This window comes from Oreochromis niloticus, linkage group LG19, assembly GCF_001858045.2.
Source record: "Oreochromis niloticus isolate F11D_XX linkage group LG19, O_niloticus_UMD_NMBU, whole genome shotgun sequence".
Lineage (NCBI taxonomy): Eukaryota > Metazoa > Chordata > Actinopteri > Cichliformes > Cichlidae > Oreochromis > Oreochromis niloticus.
In genome coordinates, this window is record NC_031983.2 from 13412104 (window position 1) to 13433301 (window position 21198).

The 21198-nt window shown below is 39.3% G+C and overlaps 1 protein-coding gene across 4 annotated transcripts in view; it reads left to right on the forward strand.

Annotated features, from left to right (window-relative positions):
• The window catches only part of myo6b (myosin VIb), a 35844-nt gene extending 14646 nt beyond the window's left edge, over positions 1-21198 (forward strand). For 2 of the 4 annotated variants that reach the window (XM_003453231.5, XM_025901128.1), the window contains 19 exons: positions 78-150; positions 1461-1588; positions 2276-2371; positions 3797-3967; positions 5109-5147; positions 5339-5432; positions 6344-6474; positions 6688-6765; positions 6879-7008; positions 7941-8031; positions 8705-8855; positions 10106-10314; positions 10845-10923; positions 13650-13810; positions 13937-13987; positions 16355-16458; positions 17527-17661; positions 18791-19009; positions 19775-21198. In XM_003453231.5, the coding sequence (XP_003453279.2) occupies positions 78-150; positions 1461-1588; positions 2276-2371; positions 3797-3967; positions 5109-5147; positions 5339-5432; positions 6344-6474; positions 6688-6765; positions 6879-7008; positions 7941-8031; positions 8705-8855; positions 10106-10314; positions 10845-10923; positions 13650-13810; positions 13937-13987; positions 16355-16458; positions 17527-17661; positions 18791-19009; positions 19775-19974 (2340 nt within the window). In that variant the 3' untranslated portion in view covers positions 19975-21198. The remainder of the gene's footprint in view (positions 1-77; positions 151-1460; positions 1589-2275; positions 2372-3796; positions 3968-5108; positions 5148-5338; positions 5433-6343; positions 6475-6687; positions 6766-6878; positions 7009-7940; positions 8032-8704; positions 8856-10105; positions 10315-10844; positions 10924-13649; positions 13811-13936; positions 13988-16354; positions 16459-17526; positions 17662-18790; positions 19010-19774) is intronic. The other 2 variants (XM_019349151.2, XM_003453233.5) reach the window with 1 other exon arrangement.

Genomic DNA, 21198 nt, shown 5'->3' on the forward strand with positions numbered 1-21198 from the left:
TGAATTAACTTTTACAAACTTTTAGAGTAAGTCTTGTTTTCAGTGTTGATTTTTGATATTTAATCATGTTTTTACAGGAGCAAGAGCTCTATCAAAAGGAAGGGCTGGGTGTGAATGAGGTGCATTATGTTGACAACCAGGACTGCATAGGTGAGTCTGCGCCAGCTTCTTTGCTTTGACCACATCTCCTCCTGAAGCTGATAAAATGGCTGATTTCAGCTGTTCCCAAATGACCAAAAGGGAACTTTGTCCTGTGATGAAGCATTTGTTAAAGCACTGCCCAAAATGTGGTAATATCTTTTGGAAGAATGGTGTTTAATCCCTCCAGAGACTTTATGTTGCTTTGCTTTTTTTCTTTAATTTGTTACCTGGTATCTGTCCGTACCTTGGATGGTTCTCGTAAGTGAAAACGGGTCGATAGACTGACACTCTGGGGCATCATAACCATGAAGTGTCACCTTTGAGAGCTGGCGCTGCAAAATAGCAAATGTACAGAGATTGTTGTGACTCTCTGTAGAGCTCACACACCACAAATGTACCGAGGTTAGTTCGAGTGTAACATCAGCTCACCCACATGACATTAATTTGGGCCATTCCTCTAGGCTTCGCGTCACAGCAGCGAAAATACACCTGTCAGGGGGACAAAAATACCGACTTCTCATTATCCTCGGAGCTGGCACATCCCTGTGTCTGAAGGGAGCAAGCGCGATGAGTATTTGTGGGTTTCACGGCCCTATTGTGCTATGAGAAGCCGGCGAAATGAAACCCCCCCCCTTGTTGTCGTTGCCTATGTCCTCGAATGAATCCTCGAATTAATGGGATGAAGTAGTCAGTGTATCAAGGTGAAGCAGTTTGATTTGTATTTCAAAGGCTGTGATTATTCAGGTTTGAGGTTAACTGACAGCCATGAATAACATTTATGACTTGCAAATGACCGTTTGGGTTGGCCATTAATTCACTCATCAATCTTCAGGATTTATGCACAGGTGCTTGTTCATGCAAAAAAAAATTTTCGGAGGTCCTTGGCCATTAGATTATTTTCTAGGCGCAGGATGTCAGATGAATAATTCAGTTATTTGGCTAAATGAGCATCCTGACGAACATTTTGTGCTCTGAATATTCATATTCCAGAAATGATAAGCAGTGGAAATTTCCAATAAATCTATATTGAGGAACAGAATGTTTTGTGATTTTTTTTTTTTCCAACTTGTTTCATAATTGCTTTTGTGATTTCCACATTATTCTAAGTGAATGCTCTTTGTTGTTTGTAAAGACGTCTTTAATTTTTTAAACTTTAAGGATGAATGGATATCACTTGCTTTGAGGTGTTAACATAAATTATTTTTCAGATCTTGTCAGCTAATATTAAGGATAATAGGAATGAAAGGATTGTTATTCACAAAAATCTGGACTTAATGTCACAATACTGTGGCTGATGGACAAATATTTGACGTTTCCAGATCTAGTGGAAGCAAAGCTGACGGGAATCCTGGACATTTTGGATGAAGAGAACCGTCTTCCGCAAGCCAGTGACCAACACTTTGCACAGGCTGTTCACAGCAAGCATAAAGACCACTTCAGACTCACGGTCAGACTTCATCCTTTCTCTCTTGTTATTCACTTTTCCCTTCTTTTTTTGCTTTTTTTGCTTTTTCTCCTTTGTTCTCCTATTATTCATTCTTTGTTAGACTAGAGACAGGACTGTCATCGTAATCATTCTTACTCTTCCTGTTTGTTACAACACTTCTGTGAATGACGCACAATCTTACTCCCTCCCTCTGTCGCTGCCTTTGCTGCTATTGTTTGTCACTTCGCCCGTTTTCTGCATGCATGAAATCTTTTTAAATATGTTGCGTTGACGCTAGTTCGGGCTTAAGATAAGAGGAGGCTGCTTGCAGCCACACTGCATTGGGGAAAGTTGATACTCAGATATATAGATATATAGATATTAATAGAGAGAAGAATTTAATCCAAGAGCTAAACTCTGCTATGCAGTGTACATAGGCTCTTAATGATGTTCATTTACTAACCTAATGCCCTGTAAACCCTGTAAAAATCCTGAGCTGCAAAGACATTTCACATTTAAAGTGAAATCATCTGATCCAGGTTACACCTGTTAAATAGCTAATGATGAAGATGAAGAAGCCCTGAGCACTCAGTCGTCATGTGGACAAACAAAAGTCTGCTGTAGACATGATGATGGATGGGTTTAGTATGAAATCAATATATATGTGTTTTAGCATGATATGATTTACTTTGATCGTCTCTGTCTTAGGTTCCCAGAAAGTCAAAACTGACCGTTCACAGGACTCTCCGAGATGACGAAGGCTTTATCATCAGACACTTTGCTGGAGCAGTCTGCTATGAAACAGTAATTATTAACACTCATTATCACGTATGGCTATTGGGACTGAGTTGTACTGACAAGATCCAATATGAAAATATGTTTCACCTCTATTTATACACAAAGTTCATAAGTATTTTTGGTATTTTGCCTCTGTACACCACCACAATGGAAAGCAGTTCTATGGCCAAATGAGCCCTGTTCCCTTGTTATTCCATGGCAAAGTATGAAGATAAAAGTTCTGGAGACAATTCCAAGTATTGAACTTTTGTTCCATTGGCTGCTCAGTGGAACTAAGGTCTAGAATCAAGACACATCTATTCATGAATGTCATGAATGGAAATACAGGGGCTTAGAATAAGGAGCAAACCACTAGTTACAATCAGGAACAGAAAAATTAGATTAGACTTTTCCAGGAAACACCTTAAACGCCTGCAAAATTTTGTAAAAATTCTCTGGACAGATGAGACCAAGATGAACTTGTAATAATGGTAAAAGAAACATATGGATAAGCAATGAAGGGGTTAATGATATGAAGCATAGCACATTATTTTTCATACTTGTTGGAGCCAATGTTATGGCATGGAACCAGGTCACTACTGTTTATCGATGATGTGACTGCTGATAGAAATATCTCTGTGCTCAGATTCAGCCAAATGCTCTAAAACTGATCAGACAGAGCTTCACAATCCAAATGGATAATGATCCAAATCATTGCAAAATCAACCTGAGAGTGTCTCAAGGCAAAGAAATGGGATATTCTTCAGTGACCAAGTCAGTCGCCTGATCCCAAACCAACATAGCATGCACAAACAAGAAGCAGCTGAAGGAGGCTGCAGTAAACAGCAGCGTCCTGTCTGAACAACTGAAGGGAGGAAACACAGTATTTGGTGATGTTCATGGGTTCTATACCTAAAGTATTTAAAACATTTATTATATTAATATACTATTTGGGCCTATGAATAAAATTGACCTTAACAGTTTATTCAATTCTTTTGTTACACCCCTTAAATAAAGCTGAATGTCTGCACTTTAATCACACCCTTACTGTTTGATTTAAAGCCCACTGTGGTGGTGTAGAGAGGCAAAACTACAAATACTGTGTCATTGTCCATAATTGTTAGAAACCTGAATATTAATGTCTCTTAGAAAGTTGCCAGTCGAGAGGCATTGAAGCAAAATAGATGACATATTAAGCATGCAGCTTGTTATTTTTATTTATTTTTGTTATTGAGTTATTGGTTTTTTCACAATTATTAATTTTTAATGCGTAAGATAGATAGTTAAAAACATTATTATCACAGTGAATTAAAAACACACGTGTTGTCCTGGTACAACATGTTCTGTACGTTTTACTGACTGACACATCCTGCATTTGGTTTGACCTCTATTAATATGTATAAAGGTCTTTCGTGATTGTACATGTATGGATTTGTCTGTGTGCACTCTCAGATTCGGTTTGTGGAGAAGAATAATGATGCCCTCCACATGTCCTTGGAAAGCTTAGTTTGTGAATCAAAAGACAAATTTGTTCGAGAGCTGTTTGAGAACTCCAACACCTCCAAGGACTCCAAACAGAAGGCGGGGAAGCTCAGCTTCATCAGCGTTGGGAATAAGTTCAAGGTCAGAGTGACGGTTAAAGGTAGTTTCTTGATTGTTAGAAAAAGTCCTTGAACATAAACATATCATAACTACACGTGAACGAAACCCCTTAACTTTACCAAAAACTTTAAATATTGCACTTTTTCATACCAAACACTAAGACGCTATAATATTTCATATTGTTGTATCACATGTCGTCCAAATTAAAGATGAAATGCTTTAATTTTGACTTTTGTGCATCCTGGAATTTTTCCACTGTTTCATTATGTAGGTTTACATTTTGAATTTTATTTTCCTGATTTAAGAAATTTGTTGTTTTAGACCATTTAAAAGTAAAAACACAATTATCACTATCGTTATTAGGTTTCAGATTTGTGATTTTAAAAAAGTAAACCAACTCTAACATCCAGACCTTTCCTGTGACTTTTCTCCTTTCCACTCTTCTTCTCATCCCTGTTTCCCTTCCTTTATTCAAGGTCCCCCTCTTAGATATCCTCCAGTCTTCCAATTCTTTCCTCTGAGAAATCCTTCCTTGGTGGATAAAGCTGGATAAAGTCAGCTTGAGGTATACTAGAGAGGAGTTAGAAAGCAGGGCTAGTGGAAAGAAATAAAAGAAAGAAGAGATGAGACACTCGGGGTTTCACACAAAAGCGAAAGTACACAACCTTCAAGTGCATTTCTTACGTATCACAGAGACCAAAGTAATACAAGGCTGCTCATGACTTATCTCCCAGCTCCATGTGTTGGGCTGTCTTTTTCAATGAATAAAAAGTGTTTGTGCACCATTTCAAACCTTTACATCATCGCACCATCTTTTCAAAGTCTCTGAGTTTCTGTATTACTAACGTAGCTTCTTTGTCATCATCACTTATTCACCAGATGTGCACTCATGCACAAGGACTGTGTGCATCCTCTTTTACACAGAGATAAACAGCTAGATTGTGTTATAGGGAGAGAAAATTAGAAAGATAAATATCCTTTGTTGTAATGATCAGTCTCTTTGCATAAAAGAGATATATTTACTGTGCTTTGAGTCTTGCATGACTGCATATAACTGCTCCCCATACTGTACGTGTTCTCCAGCATGTGTGTCTTGGCGACCTTCACCACAAATACCCAAAATAAAAAATAAGCATTTCCTTTTGTCTGTTTTAACACACAGACCCAACTGAACCTGCTGCTGGAGAAGCTTCGTAGCACTGTAAGTAAAATTTACATCTCTGTTTCGCCGTGTATTTTCTATCCTCCTTCTCAGAATCTAAAACACCTTTTACAAAAAGAAAAGAGGCATTATTACAGCCTTTGTGTGTACTGTGCACACAAAATGGATGTTATAAAATGCATTTTGTGTATGTTCGACCAATATTTCCTAATTAATCTTTGTTTTAACAGGGTTCAAGTTTCATCCGCTGTGTAAAACCCAATCTGAAGATGGTCAGCCACCAGTTTGAAGGAGCTCTTATCCTCTCCCAGCTGCAATGCTCAGGTAAAACCAAAACAGTTTTTTGATTAAATAGTTATAATTTATCATCTTTAAGAGAATTAAAATACTTCCAGTTTAGCTCCACTGTTAATGGAGGAGTTTCAACAGGTTAGTCTGACTTGCTCTTTGAAGCACTTCAGATGGTTTCAAGGTGGGAGTGGGATTAAGTCAGTGATTGGCTCTGAGCCTTTTTTTTATTTGCGGTGGTAATGGGCACAATAACACATGAAGTCAAGTGGGAGTCTACATGTATTGTGATATTTGCAGATGATATTGTGAAATGTTTCATTCTTCTTGGAGACGAGAAGAATGAACGTCACTAGAATAAAGACAGATGAGAGGGAGACAGGTGGAATGGTGAAGATAGAAGTAAGAAAGGTGGTGTAGTAGTTGTAGTTTAAATATCTGGGATCATAGTACACAAGAGAGGGGGTAGGGTGGATTGGATGACAGAAGGACAGCAGCAAGAGTGAAAGGTTTTCTGGATGGTAGTGAGATTTGCTATGGTGTTTGGAGATGGTGGTACTAAAGAAAAGACAGGAGGCCTAGCTGGAAGTGCCCAAGTTACAGACTCAAGATGGTTTGGACATATACAGAGGAGGGATAGAAAATATTTGGGTAAAGGGTGCTGGCATTTTGCTTTACATTGCTAATAAAAATAGTTTTTTATGTGCCAGTGCATCCTGCTACTGCAGAACTGCTGTAATAATGTCAATAATTAATGTCAATATAATCCTGCAACAGCCTTTGTGAATGAGAACACGTTAAAGTAGATTGTGCTATTGTGCCCCTCTTGGATAGGCATGGAGCTTTTCTCATGTACATGCATGTACATACAGACACTGACATGTTACCCGTCAGGGATGATGTGTTTTTCTGATTACCTTCTCTCTTTGTGTGTTTCTCTTGATTAGGAATGGTGTCGGTGTTGGACCTGATGCAGGGGGGCTTCCCCTCCAGGGCTCCTTTCCATGAGCTTTACAACATGTATAAGCAGTATATGCCGGATAAGCTGACACGGCTGAATCCTCGGCTTTTCTGCAAGGTGAGCTTAAGTGGAATAGTTTTCTGTTTCACTGAAGAAATCCAGCGTCCACTGTCAAGTTTCGATAACAAGCAATTGTAATTTGCAATGAAAAAAAAAGCCACACTGGCCCACTTGAGAAATGATTAACAACTATAAACAGTTTAGTAGCCTAAAATCCTGCACTTATACAGTATTGTTGAGTCATTGAATGTTGTTCTGTTATTTCTTTAGGCTTTGTTCAAAGCTCTAGGATTGAATGATAAGGACTTCAAGTTTGGACTGACACGGGTGTTCTTCCGCCCCGGAAAGGTAAAATATTAATGTTGTAGATCATTACATACGAATCTGTTAGCCGTATTATGTTCATTAATACTAAATTTGACTGAATTATAACTTGACATTTGGCTGTGTGTGTGCATCAGTTTGCCGAGTTCGACCAGATCATGAAGTCCGATCCAGACCACCTCGCAGAGCTGCTGAAGAAAGTCAACAAGTGGCTGTTGTGCAGCCTCTGGAAGAAGGTCCAGTGGTGCTGCTTGTCTGTCATCAAACGTAGGTTCAATTCGTGAAGAACTTAAAATAAGTAGCCAACCAGCTTTAGATATACCAGCAATAATATTTGTAATGTAGTCAAATAATGTCAGTTTTCTTTGCGTTATGTCATTCCTCTGCTTTTGCTGTAGTTTATTTGAAATCATTTACCATCTTTTAAGGAGACTGAACAAACATGAAATTACTGTTGAACATTAGCAGCCTCTTTGTAGCTTAAATAGAGAGTCCCTTTGTGCTGCCGTACACTTCGTCGCCTGGGTTTGTGCTTTTACACTGATTTTTCTTTCAGAACATTAAATGAAGCAGCCTCCAGCAAGATTGAATAGTATCCTAAAAGCAGTTCCTTGTACCATTACAGTCAGTGCCAAGCTATTGATTTCCACAATTTAACAAAGTGCAGGCTGGCTTCTGTGTGTATGTGCAAAAGCATAAAATGAAATTACATGGCAGCTATAACAGAACGCTGCCTCTGCTTGACCACATACTCTGTGGATAAGTGGCCTGAGTAAATTTATACCCCTGGTCCTGGACACTTATTATTTCCTTCCTGTGATTTCAGTGCTTCATCTTATTATCGCTGCTTTGTTTGTGTGGGTGAGCAGGTGAAAGAAAGCCTTTTATAGTGTACTGCTGCTGGTTAATAATACCTATTATAGTAGTTTGTGCACAGTTGTGTCATAATTGTAACTTTACTTCGACGCTCACTCTCAAGGTTTTCTGGTGTTTATCTTTTAAAGTATTGTTTTTACTACTGCACATCATATTTTATTTGATTCTTCAAAACCTTGTCCTTGCATAACCTATTACTAGAGCAGGATTGTTATGCCACCAAGTACAAAGATGTATATAAATTATATAGGATTTAAGGTATGCAGTCATTGAAAGTAGGTTTGATTCTATGCTTTGTGAAAAAGTATTTTTTTCCTTTTTAGTTAAGAACAAGATGAGTTACAGAGCTGTGGCCTGCATCAAGATTCAAAAGACTGTCCGCATGTGGTTGTCTAAGAAGAAGCATAAGCCACGGTGAGTCTCCTCCTGTTCCTGGGACCCAGAACATAGACAAGCCCACAAACACATGCAGCATCATTTCTGCTTTTCTGTGCCATTTGCTGTCTTTTTTTCACTTTGCACTCTCGGTTTGCTTTTTCTTGAAACTGGTTCACACTTGGTAGGTTTTGATGGCTTTCCTACATCAAGCATGTACAAGTTTAAATCAATCTAAAAAGTCATCAGTGGACTGTGGAGAAATGGAGTGTCACTATATGGGAAGTGTCTCACTGTACATGCGTTTTCAGATAGTTCCTCGCAATGAGATTTTGATTGAGAGTGGGTGAGTGGCAGTTTGTGCACAGGAAAAGTTTATGCTGGCATTCACACGTTCATATCATCAGTTCTACAAAAGAACCAAGAATTGAGTTCATGTGTAATATGCAAATAAAATGAATCCAAAGATGAGGAAACTATTAATTGATCTTTTAATTCCTTTCAAGTGCTAAAATGCAAAGTCATCACTTTCTTTTCACATAAATGAGGGATGTAATAATAGAGGGAAAACTAAAATGCATTTTCCTCAGTTGGACCAAATGAGGTCTTTAACAGGGTTATTTTATTAGTGGTCATTAGAATAAAACTCTTATGCTTTCATTTCTTAGTGATATACTCATTTGTAAGCCTGCATTTTTTTCACGGCTCACAGAATCGATGGTATGGTGAAGGTTCGAAGCCTGAAGAAACACATGGAAAGGTTCAATGAGGTGGTGAACGGGCTGAAGGAGGGAAAACAGGAGATGGCCAAGCAAGTTCAGGAGCTGGCTGCCGCCATAGATGCTCTGTTAGCGAAGATAAAGGTGAGGACTTTTAATTTTTGGTTCAAAGCATAAGACACTCTGAGTATTCTCTGTATGTACTGTATGTGGGATATTTTGCTCTTATGAACTATGTACTTTAAGTAAGGGAAGATTTTTCAGATCAGATAGATTGCTTTAAGCCTTACTGCCTCATATTTATTGTATGTTGCTACCTGCATGCACACTTTTAGCTCTGTGGCACTGACAGCCTTCTTTTAGACAAAGACCTCATCCTGGAGTTATACACTATAGTCTGTCTTGCAGCAGCCATTCTCATTCTATCCTCCAGAATCAATATTTTCACTCACCTGAGGATAAAAAGAAGAGCTTGTAGAGCAAGATTCGTCTTCTCTCCAATAATTTAATTTAGCGGGGTTGTTTTTCTAAATGATCGGACTTGGCTATTGAAATCCCAGCCCTCCCCGTGCAATAAGCACCCACCTTATTGGACCCTCTAGGTACAGCAAATCATCCGGATATCTGGGCACTGTATTCTCCAGTAGTTTTGATTTTCTCTTTGGTAGTGGCCTGTATCTAATTAACAAGTTAGAGAGCTCATAGGTTCCTTGAAGTATCCTGACTCACACTAAAGAACCATTGACTCCTAGCTCTTTCTCCCCCCTCTATCCCAATAAGCCACTCCACCCCTGCTGTTGACACTTACGGTGTTCTAAGTATGTAGAAGTTGTTTATGGCATGACACCTCGTTGTGAATAATGCATGAGATGCCAGTGCCTGTCAGTCAGACCATTGTACAATAGGGACAAGACCTTGTCATCTTCCCTCCCTGTGATGCTATTAGTGGCTCATTCTTATGAATGTGCACAATATGGTGACCTCTTCTCCCCCTGCTGATTGTCTGACAAGTGCGTGGAGAAGTGGGCATTGTGGCTGTGGCACTCAAGTGACACGTACACACAGTGTCAGTCAGTGTCTAACTTGTAGCCACATGGGATGGTTGTGCTATGGAATCAGAAAAGTGTGGCAAGTTTGGGCATTTGTGACTCTTCTTTATGATTCAAATTCAAATCAGCACAGGGCGTATTTTCATTCTAGCACACTCATGCTAGCCTGCTAACATCCTATGGGCATTTGATCAGTTTTTAATACTGATAAATACATTGTGAGAACCATGTTTGAACTCCACTCAGACCTGAGGCCCAAAATCTGATGGTTGAACAGCTGAATAAAGACATGTATTTCTACTTTATCCTTTGCAATCATGCTTTGCTGTTTTGTCGAACGACTAGACCACAGTGATGACCAGGAAGGAGATCGACACGGAGTATCAGGGACTGGTGAAACGTTCAGAGCAGCTGCTTGCTTCCATGCAAAAGAAGAAGCAGGAGGAAGAGGAGAGAGAGAGACTGAAATGCATCGAGGAGGAGATGGAGAAAGAGAGAAAGAGCAGGGAGCAGGAAGAGCAGCGACGCAAACAGGAGGAAGAAGAGAGACGACTGTAAGTGTTGTGTATAATGTACAGTGATTCCCCTAGTATTGCCTTGGGAGAAACAAACTACTACTCCACACCAAGAAACCAGAAGAAGAAAAACTAACAGTCTAATTTACGTGCACTCATTTCATACAGAGTGGAGTACAAAGAAGAGCAGATGGGTAAAGTGCAGACAGTGTTTCAATTGGCCAAAAAAAGCATAAGTGCAATAAAAGCTGCAGGGAAGCTAGTCCTGCACAGAGCTCTAACAGCTCTCCTGAGAAGCACAGATAAAACGCTGCAAGGTTAGATGTAAAATAAATATGTTCAGCTCCACTCAATCGTTTAGCAACCAAAATGTGATTATTAAACACAGTTTTTGTGTAAAACAACTGTGACTCAAAAGACAATAAAAGACAAAAGTGGGGTCTGTGCTTCACTGATGTGGCACACTGGCCTTTAGAGCAATCAGCCTGAGGAAGAAACATTTTTTGACACTTTCAGAAATGTTATTTTTAGTAAACATTCTGATTTTCCTTTTTGTCTCAACATTTTAGGAAAGCAGAGATGGAGCTGAAAAGAAAACAAGAGGAGGAGGACAGAAAAAAGAGAGAGGAAGAGGACAAGGCTATGCAGGTTTGGAAAATTTACCCATTGAATACTTTCGTGCTCTTCTGTTGAAAAGTTGTTAAACGTAAAAATTGGAAAACTAACAACTACTAACTTCTTCAAAATTCTATTTTAACTCCACTGAATGAATTTAATGAAAGCCTTGCAGTTTTATTTAAGCTTCTTATAAATGACCTGCACTCCACTGCAGTGGCAGACAATTTCAATCCTTGGATTAAAATAAAAAATAGTGCTTTACTGGTTCCACACATAGAATCGTGTGAAAAGACAGTTTTCACAGTCCTATGAAAAATCAAGTACTGCCTGTGATTCAGTTGCTTGTGTAATAATTTGAAGTAACCCTTTCAGTATGTTTTTGTCAGTCTCTCACATCGCCGTAGAGGAATTTTGGCCCACTCTTCTGTATAGCATTGCTTCAGTTCATTGAGGTTTACAGGCATTCATTTTTGCACAAATCGCTTAATGTCCCGCCATGGCATTTCAATCAGGTTGAGGTCTGGGCCATTGCAACACCTTGATTCTTTTCTTTTTCTTTTTGTTGTAAATTTGCAGCTGTGCTTAGAATTATTGCCCTGTTGCATGATCTAGTTTGGGCCATGCTGTAAGGTAGATGGTTTCAGATTTCACCCTAGAATACTTTGGAATAGAAAGGACTTCATGATCAACTCAACAACTGCAAGGTGCCGTGTCTGTGTGGATGTGGAAAGAAGCTCTAATTGTCTCGTCTCCACCAGTGTGCTTGAGAGTTGGTATGAGGTGTTTATGCTGATATGCTGTGTTTGGGTTTTTGTGCCAAACATGGAGCTGTTCGTTATGTGCAAACATCTACAATTTAGATTATTTGGCTCAAACTTCATTATTCCAAAATAAAATTTGCTGGGAGGTCCACTCGTGGAAAGTTTGTGCTGTTGTGTTAACACACACCTGAATGCTCCAAAGACAAAGCAAAATGCTTAAATCGCTGCTTTCATAGAAGTGCTCACAATTCGTAATGATCAGTTAATGAGGTGCATTTGATTAGTATCACCTGGCTGTCACTTATGCTCTTAATTCCTATAGAAGCTGTAATGGTTACTTAGTTTTTCACTGAGTGAAAACTTTCTTTTTCACACAACTGTATAATAAACAGAGCAATATACCGGCTTCACCTTAAAAGCCTGTTTTTAATATTTGATTTTGAGTAAAAGTGTTAAAATTGACAAATTACACACCTAAAGCGATGTACCTCCAAATAATGTAGCTCCCAAACCATGAAAATGGCTCTAATGTTTCCCTTTGCTGGCAAACTCTGCCTACAGCAACAGCTGGGTCATGACATTGGTTGGACTCCCAGTAGATTACCCACAGGGTCTTCTTGACTGATGACTCCACTTCCTGCCTGGTTTCTGTTAACTAAACTAGTTAATCCCACCTTGTGCTGTCCAGTGTTTTATTATCATGCCCCTTAATCTCATCTCCACTTTGCCACCTTTTCCAGCTCTATGTGTTTGCTGATTTTTGTTTCTGTACTGTATATCTGTTCTCTCCTCTGACCTTGATGCTACACCATTTTTTTCTTTTTCACTTCTATTTTTATATCTCACCTTTCCTTACTTTTCATGTCTAAAGCCCCCGCGACCCATCCCCCCACTTTTGTTCACCTCAGTCCAGCTGGACATCTGTATATGCACTTTTTTTCCCAGGCTGTCATAAGCCACATGTCTAAGAACACTGTTTGGAAAACTGGTTTGATCCACAGCTCAGACTTCAACAGTAAACTTTCCATGGGTGTCTGCTGTGACTTTCATAGAATTTGGCTTTATGTTCTCTGCTATTTTCAGCCATGACAAAGCTTACCCTAGCACAATATCCCTCACTTCAATTCTGCAGAGCTTGTTTTCTTGAAGGAACACCGCTCAGACAAAAACTTCCCATGTGGTGTTCCTGTAGTTCGCTGTTGTATAATGAATATTTTTCAACACAAATAACTTTGGTAATTTCTGCAGCTGTTTCCTTTTTCTTTTTCTATCTTTCTTTTTTTTAACTTGGAGTTTCTTGTGAAATGAATGAGGGTGTCAGTCAATGCCTCATTTTACAAACAATACATTCAATTTGGTATATTCAGGAAAGATTGTCAAAATCCCGAGGACAGTGCCAAAGAGTATGTATTGTTTCGGGTGTTCTCCAGTCGAGTTTCAGCCCTCGTGCTTCACTCTGGTCATGTAACACAGCTGCCACCCTACAATATGAATAATGCAGTATATTCTCACCTGGAGAAGTATTCATATTTAAAGCTCCTCAGAGAAAAGTATGCAATGAGGACTTCATTAGAGGCTTGCTATAATAAGAAACAGGAGAAGAATGCACACTATGCAGCCTATATACATGAATATTTATTGATTTGTTGATTTATGTTACAGCTTTCTCTTGGCTAGTTAAAATGAAAAAATGAACACATAAAAACCTGGACTTTGAATTTAGGTCAAGTCTATAAAAATCTCCCAACTTTTGAATGTTTCTAAGTTTTTTGCCTTGTTCTGTCTAGACAAATGACCACTAAAGCTTTATTAGCAGCCCAAAAAGTGGATAAATAAGTCTAATCAGGCTTGGGCACATTGGGCAAGCACATCTCTGTGCTGTCTGGCATATAATACAGCATTAGTTTTTTGACTGGAGCTAGGTTTATCGACACATTAGGCAGATGCATTAAGTACTGTGTTACGATACTTTTGTGTTTATGTGTCTGTTTACAGGCCGAGCTTGAAATCCAATTGGCTCAGGAACGTGAGGAGCAGGCCCAACGTGCTGCCGTACTCGAGCAGGAGAGAAGAGACAGGGAGTTAGCCATGAGAATTGCTCAGAATGAGGCCGAGCTCATAACTGATGAAAGCCAGATGGATGCAGCCCTTCGCAGGTAATGTATATGTAAAGCACAGTGCCCACATTTGCATACAGATGTATTCTGTACACAGTAAATAAGCACTATTGACGTCAGTTTGCTTGTGTAACTGCCTTTTCTCCTGTTGCTGTTTTCTCCCAGTGATGAGTTTTTTTCAGATCTTCCTATCTCTTCATCCTCAGCCAGAGCCATGTAAGATATCAGCGCAGCTTTCCGTAGCTGCCAGTGTCCAAGTGTACCTAACACCAGCAGTAGTGATTCGCTCACTAACTCCCTTACTCGCTTAATCGCTGTCGTAGTCCTGAATCGCTAAGTCGCTTAAAATATTTGCAAGATTATAGCAATGATGCAAAAACAACACACAAATCTGTAATCCTTATTCTGAAAAAAACGCTCCAGTCTAATTTTTTGATGATCTGCATGATTGCTTTTTCTTTTACAAAAGCACATTTTAACACGAATCAGAAGATAATTCATTCTGTGTAATCATAATTACCCATAAATTAATATGGCACACTAAATCATCAGTGTCAGATGAGCGCAGTATCTGATCTTTTTGTTTCTGCAGGGGTTAAACCATGACTGCAGCCATCATGGTGCTGGTGTACCACACAGACTGAACATACTGTCCTAAACGATGGGTTCTGATTTGCATGCATGCAGTAGTTTATAATTTTGCGACAGTATGACTTACTCCACTGTCGCTCTGTATTCTAACTGGTGGTGTCAGCGGCTCTTAACAAACAAAGTTTTCAATGGTAAAAAAAAATTGGACTGTATTAATTCTCTAGTTTTGAGAGTGTTTTCAGTTAGAGAAGTTTAACCAAAAATATGATTTATCCTTCCCAAAAATGTTTAATACTAATATAAAATGTTTAGTACTCGAAGAAGCCTTAAAGAGTAACACAGCTGCAAACAAGCTGTATTCAAAATCACGCTCTCATTCACTTTTCACTCTTTCTATATGAGGACACTTAGTATCTTTGTGTAGCTACAGAGCAGGAAACTGCATTTTGAGATTATTTGCGGGAACAACTGCACATCCCATGTGAATATACAGCACTGTGCAGCTAAAAGGGAAGTGAAAATCCATTTACATAAACTGCTGAAAGTTTAACAGTTCTGTCTCTGCTCTCCTTATACCTCTAAACCTTGTCCTAAATAAAGCTCGGGTGTTTCAGATATAATATGCATCACTGTATTTCTGCAGCTACATTGTGTTTAATGTTAGGAGAAAGCATTCAATACCCTATGTGCGCTTTTACCTGTAGTTTGCAGTGAGCACAAATTACATTGGATCAAAAAGCTTCTTATGTCAGCGCTGGCTCCAGAGTCCATGTTGTAGGTGTCTCTAACTATTCCTGTAAGTCAGGTGACCTCTGGCAACCAACAAGAGAAAGAGAGACACATGTTTTGCATGTGCCTAGCACAGAGATTAGGCCGATTTTGTGCAGTAGAGGTAAGCACATTGGCTGGCATGGCCACCTTAGTAGCTAAAGAATATTGGAAAGATCACAGCCTCCTTCTGTCTTCCTTTTCCTGAATGGGGAATGGGATTCATTTCACATTTACATTCTGCCAGAAGCAAAGCCCCGGGCATCACATCCTTTCCACATCTTTTTTTTCTCTCCGCAACAGAAGTAAAACCTTTTTTTCCTCTGGTTTATCACCATTACACGCTGGCACGCGTCTCAGCCAGCACTGATCATCATCCCAAATCAGTTTAATCTTTGCAGTCTGTGTGAATCTTAAATGGTAATGGTAATTTAGTAAATGATTCATAGATCAGCAATCCTTTACCCAGAGACAGTAACAGTTGTGCCAACTGTAAATAGAGGAGACAAATCCTTTGTATTGAATTAGCCGCCTATACTCAGCAGGGAAGCTGGAGACACGAGATAAGAGCTCTGCAGTAGTCTGTTAAGTAGCTAAAACACCATCAATTGCCATTAGTTGACTTAGTATTTGTTTATTAAAGCAGTGCACAGTTACACTTTGTTTTTCATTTATCTCTCTGGGTTGTTTTTTTTTTACATAAATTTAAATACGCTCAAAGTTCCACAGGAAATATTTGGTAAGTTGTGGAAGAGCTTTGCAGTAGTTTGAGTGGAATTTAAAAACAGGCCACAGAGATGTGGACAAACTCTGCTCTTCAGCTCCCCTGCTGTCTGGCTCCTAATGTGAATTTTAACAGCTGAGACAATGAGGAAGGTTTATAAGAAGTGAGGTGATTGTTTCATTTTTTCACTAAGGTTGGTATACTTAATAAATCTGCTGGTTGCAAATGTTCATCCATTCTTTCTGCAATTTAAACATTAGATCTTAGTAATCTTTTATATTTTTTAAAAGTACATTTTTTTTCATTATTTTCTGATTTATTGTTAAAAGTAGCTGTTTCTGTTTTGACACATCCCTAAAATGTTAAACCTGAATCATATTTGAAAGTAACAACTCCCAATCCCTTGATACTCCCACCTTGTCACACTTACCTGTCCTCACTCTCACCTTCTTTTTCTTTTTTGCTCCCTCTCGCCCCCGCTCATCTGTTCCTTGCCATAGAGGTCCTCAGGTGCAGGCAACCAAAGCTGCTGCTGGTGTGAAAAAGTACGACCTTAGCAAGTGGAAGTATGCTGAGTTGCGAGATGTCATCAACACATCCTGTGGTGAGAAATCCTGAACCCACCCAGTTTCACCTCACTCAACAAAACAGTGTCTGCACATTGACTCAACCGACAAATGCACATTTAGTTATTAAAGCCCTGATTGAAAGTCACTTTTTTCAGTGGAGGCTTCATCACAAAATTATTTACAGTTTTCAGCCCCCACATTAAATAATTCTGCATCAGCTCATGTTTTGGCCATTCTGGTACACAAAACCATGGGGTACCATCTCTCTCTGCACACGCTTTTCATCTGCACTCTCAGTCATTCCTCGAGTTGCCAAAGTGGCTGTTAAAAAGCTAAAACTGCAGCTGTAGAGAGTGAGAACACAAGATGTCTTCCCTGCAACATAAAAAAAAACCAATATGAGGATGTTCCCACAGCTGCTATGGCTCATCGACTTGTTTTTTACTGTTAGAGAGAGAGGAAATTATCATCATTATGGAGGATGGCTGACTTTTACTCTTTCTAGTCATTCCCAGCCAACCTTCTTCTCAGTCAGCATGAAAAGCAGATGCCTTTATGCCAATGTCTTTATAACTGCCACTGTATACAGTACTCTGATCAGTGTTAGGCCCTCTGATATCCCCGGTGGGATTCCAAGGACATCTGGCTAATTTGTGGAACCCATTTGCTTTGATGGGATCGGTGGTGTTACCAACAAAAAACTATGCTTTAAAACTGACTGATTATAGCCCGATGTTCACTAAAGGCGCTGTCGATTTTGAATGTTTTCTTCACTGAGATGGCATTCTGCACCCTAAAACAGACATACACACACAATGTTTTCTGGAAATAGGAGTTATATTTTTCAGTCCTGGCATTATGAAACTGTTGCCAGCCAACTAGTTGCTGGACCTCTTTACTGGTTCGTAAACTATATAAAATGGTAATTTGCGACTTATCTGTTCCAGATTTGGATTTTATGTTGAAAAACAGAAGATACATGTAGATTAAACCAGCCTGTGTTAAATAAAAATGGGCGCTCATTCTTCTCTCTTTCATTCTTTTGCCAATTTGTGATTGTTTTGATGTCATGCATGCTTACTGATGCTATGTTGTGGGGACAGACATTGACCTGCTGGCAGCCTGCAGAGAGGAGTTTCACCGTCGTCTGAAGGTCTATCATGCATGGAAGTCCAAGAACAAGAAACAAAATGATGACGGGAGCGATCTGAGGGCTCCTAAATGTGTCACTGACTATGGTTAGTAAAGGATATTGTGTTCTGTTGCTTCATAATTCCACTAAGTGTGCTGTACGTGGCTCCATAGTGTAGTGGTTTACACATTTGAGTAACAAGCAAAAGGTTCCCATTTTGTTCCCAAGAGGAGACACAAATCTGTTTGGAGTGCATCAGGAAGGACATCTAGCATAAAAATCTGTCGAATCAAATGTGCAGATCTACCTGCTGTGGCGACCCCTCGACAATAAGGGAGCAGCTGAAAGTTGCTTTAAACATGAGCATAAATTTGCACCCTCCCATACGTTGTATATGAGTACTGTAATAAACAGTCACTAATGCAAATCTTACTGCAGGTTATTTTCTCCACCTCAGCCCTTCACTTTTATTGGCAGAGACCCGCCTGTGTGACCTGCACACAGATAACCTGCCTATGTTTTCCAACACTCAGTTAACAGATGAAATGCCAAGGCCTAAACATTCAGCCACCTTCTGTCCGACTCTGTCAAAAATGGTTGTTCTAATTAGCAAATAACTGCCAGCCATGCCTCGTTAGGCTCAGTGGTTGCTAGTATGACAGCTTGCTTTCCTTCTCAATTCAACCGAGCATACTCTGTGCCACAAAACACACACGAGTGTTACTCGGCTCCTTGAAAGCTCACCGTCGTACTACATTTGTCTTCCTTTTCATTTCAAAAACAAATATTCGATTGATGGACAATGGGAACATTAGATGTTGCTTCTAATTTTACTATATTTTCTTGCCTTTCTCTTTTGATATGATGGCTCTTGAAAGCTTTACTTTGTTTCCTTATATTTGGATCCTGATTTTGGCCTGTACTGATGTAGCAGGGGTCTTATTTGAGACCACTTTATAAAAGGCTAAAAGCTGCTTTCCCGGCCTTTCCCTGTAGTGTTTACATGGGGCTTCCCTGGTCCTTTTTGATCTTGTATGTTTTAAAAGCTTTATTCTTTGTTTCCTGTCCCACTCAGTATGTTCTCGTCTTTTACCAAAGCTAGTACAAAGCTACATTAATATAAGTCCAAATAACAGGTTCTTTGTTGTGAATACTTAAAGCTGTTGCTGCAAAAGTACAAAACCATCTCCTCTACTACTACTAAGTTTTGTAATGATTGCACTGTGTCACTGCAGCTGAACAGAACCCAGCTCCTCCGATGACGGCCCAGCATCAAGAGGTAGCCATGAACCGGCAGCAGCGTTATTTCCGCATTCCTTTTATCCGACCCGCTGACCAGTACAAGGATCCCCAGAATAAAAAGAAGGGCTGGTGGTATGCCCACTTTGATGGGCCCTGGATAGCCAGACAAATGGAGCTTCATCCAGACAAACGACCCATCGTGCTGGTCGCAGGTGAGTCAACAGTTAAATTTGTTGTATGTATATATATAATTTGTTGATTGATTTATTTTAGTAAAAAAATGTGTAATTTAACTCAGTTTGTTTGTTTCTTTGGTCGCCAACTAATGTATGATTAGGAGTTTAGCAACCAAATATGGCAAGTATACGTTAGGTCCCTGAATGATCTCATTCATATCACATGTTATGACATTATCGTCATCTTGCCTACGAAATAATTTGCAGCCAGCTGTTTTTTGCATTTATGAACCTACAGCGCCTTATAAAAGCATCATATCTGTTTTATGTCACCACAGTGTCATCAAATTTATACCCAAAGAACAGCAGTTACACATAATATATTATAACACAATGGCAACCATCTACCATCAGGCTAAATTTACTTGTTTTTGCCTTTATGCACCTATAACCCCGTATGAGCGCATCCTGTTGTTTTATTTCACAACAGTAGCATCTCATTTATCTCCACAAAAGTTAAATTATACATGATATGATATAACGTCATCACGTTGCCAAGCAACCACCTAACAATGAGCTAAAACGGCCCATTCTTTTGCTTTATGCACCTTTGGCACCTTATAAAAGTACTGTATCATTTTCAGTTCACTGCCAGCAGCGCAAACACACCAAGCAATGCTAGAGGATGGGCATGTGGTAGTCTAATAAATAGATGACTCTGGCTAAAACTGTGTGATGTCAAGCGTCCAAGTGAATGCACTGCTAGTAAATCTTTATCCTTATTCCCCTTTCGCTGCTCAGGCAAAGACGACATGGAGATGTGCGAGCTGAGCCTGGAGGAGACCGGTTTGACCCGGAAGAGAGGGGCGGAGATCCTGCCCAGGCAGTTTGAAGAAATCTGGGAACGCTGTGATGGAATTCAGTACTTGAAGAAAGCCATTGAGAACAAGCAGGCCCGCCCTACATACGCTACCGCCATGCTTCAGAACCTCCTCAAGTGAACCGCAACACACAAGATAAGGGAAAAGTCAAAAGTTTGGTCTACGCCCTGAGACACAACACAACACTACACAGAGACAAATATAAAAGATGCACAGTCAGGTTGCAGAACACTGCACCCACAGTAACCACAGACAAAGATGCCCTATACACACTCTTTCTGTAGACAATTTATGATTTACTTTATGCTGATTATTTTTAGATTTTTAACATTTCTTTACAGCTTGCGGTAGAACATCTCAGTGATGTAGCATTATGACTTGTGGGGGGTTTTCTCAATCGATGTTTGAATAGAATATCTGACCGTGAGGCCTTATATTGCAATAACATTACATCACAGAAGCCTTAATTGGTGCATAGCCTTTTTAGCTATAAACCCAAAACCTTAATGGTCTGCAAAAGCAACAATATATTAGACAGAATCATGAAAACCTCAGCAGACATGCTTTTAAGGGTCTATAACTGTCTTCTAATTCTTTATGGGTTTTCTGAATATTACAACCATAATTGCCATTTAGTGTCTATAAATAGCTGCGATGTGGCTATGAATAATTGCCCATGCACTAGCGGCTCGTATGAGATGACAGTAATGAAAAACACCACATTTATTTGTCAGATTTGCCTAAAGTACTTAAAGGTGACAATCATGAATACAAGGCCATACAACCAAGAGTCAAATTAAATTCACTTTGTATAGATTATGTGCATCTAATGTAATAATGTGAAATATCACAGGTCAAATATAGAAGACTGTAATGTTATAAGTCATACTCACAACTGCTCACAACACAGCCTAATGAAGTAGGATATATTTTTCTGGCAGAATAACAATAAGTTGATTTAATTATTCATTAACAAGCTCTGACAACTCAACGGAATTTCATGAAAAAAGGAAACTTCTTTTGTACTGTTGCTCATTTGTTATCTGAGAGGGAATTGTTTTCATGTTTGCAGTTTTCTGGGTTTGGGGTTGTTTTACAGACAGTCACTTGTGTGCGTGCGTGCGTGTGTGCTGTGTGTGTTTATGTAGTATTTTCTTAAGTTGATTACTTGACTCCTCAGTTGGTTATGCCAGGAATGTTTCAGTCATCTTATTCAAGCGTCAATCTTTGTTTAAAATGTAGTAGTCAAGAGTAATGTAACTATTGTTATGTGTTTTTCTTTGGTTTTCTCTTGTATGTTGGCCTTGAAACTGGAAGATTGTAGAAAATAAACATATTCCTGGA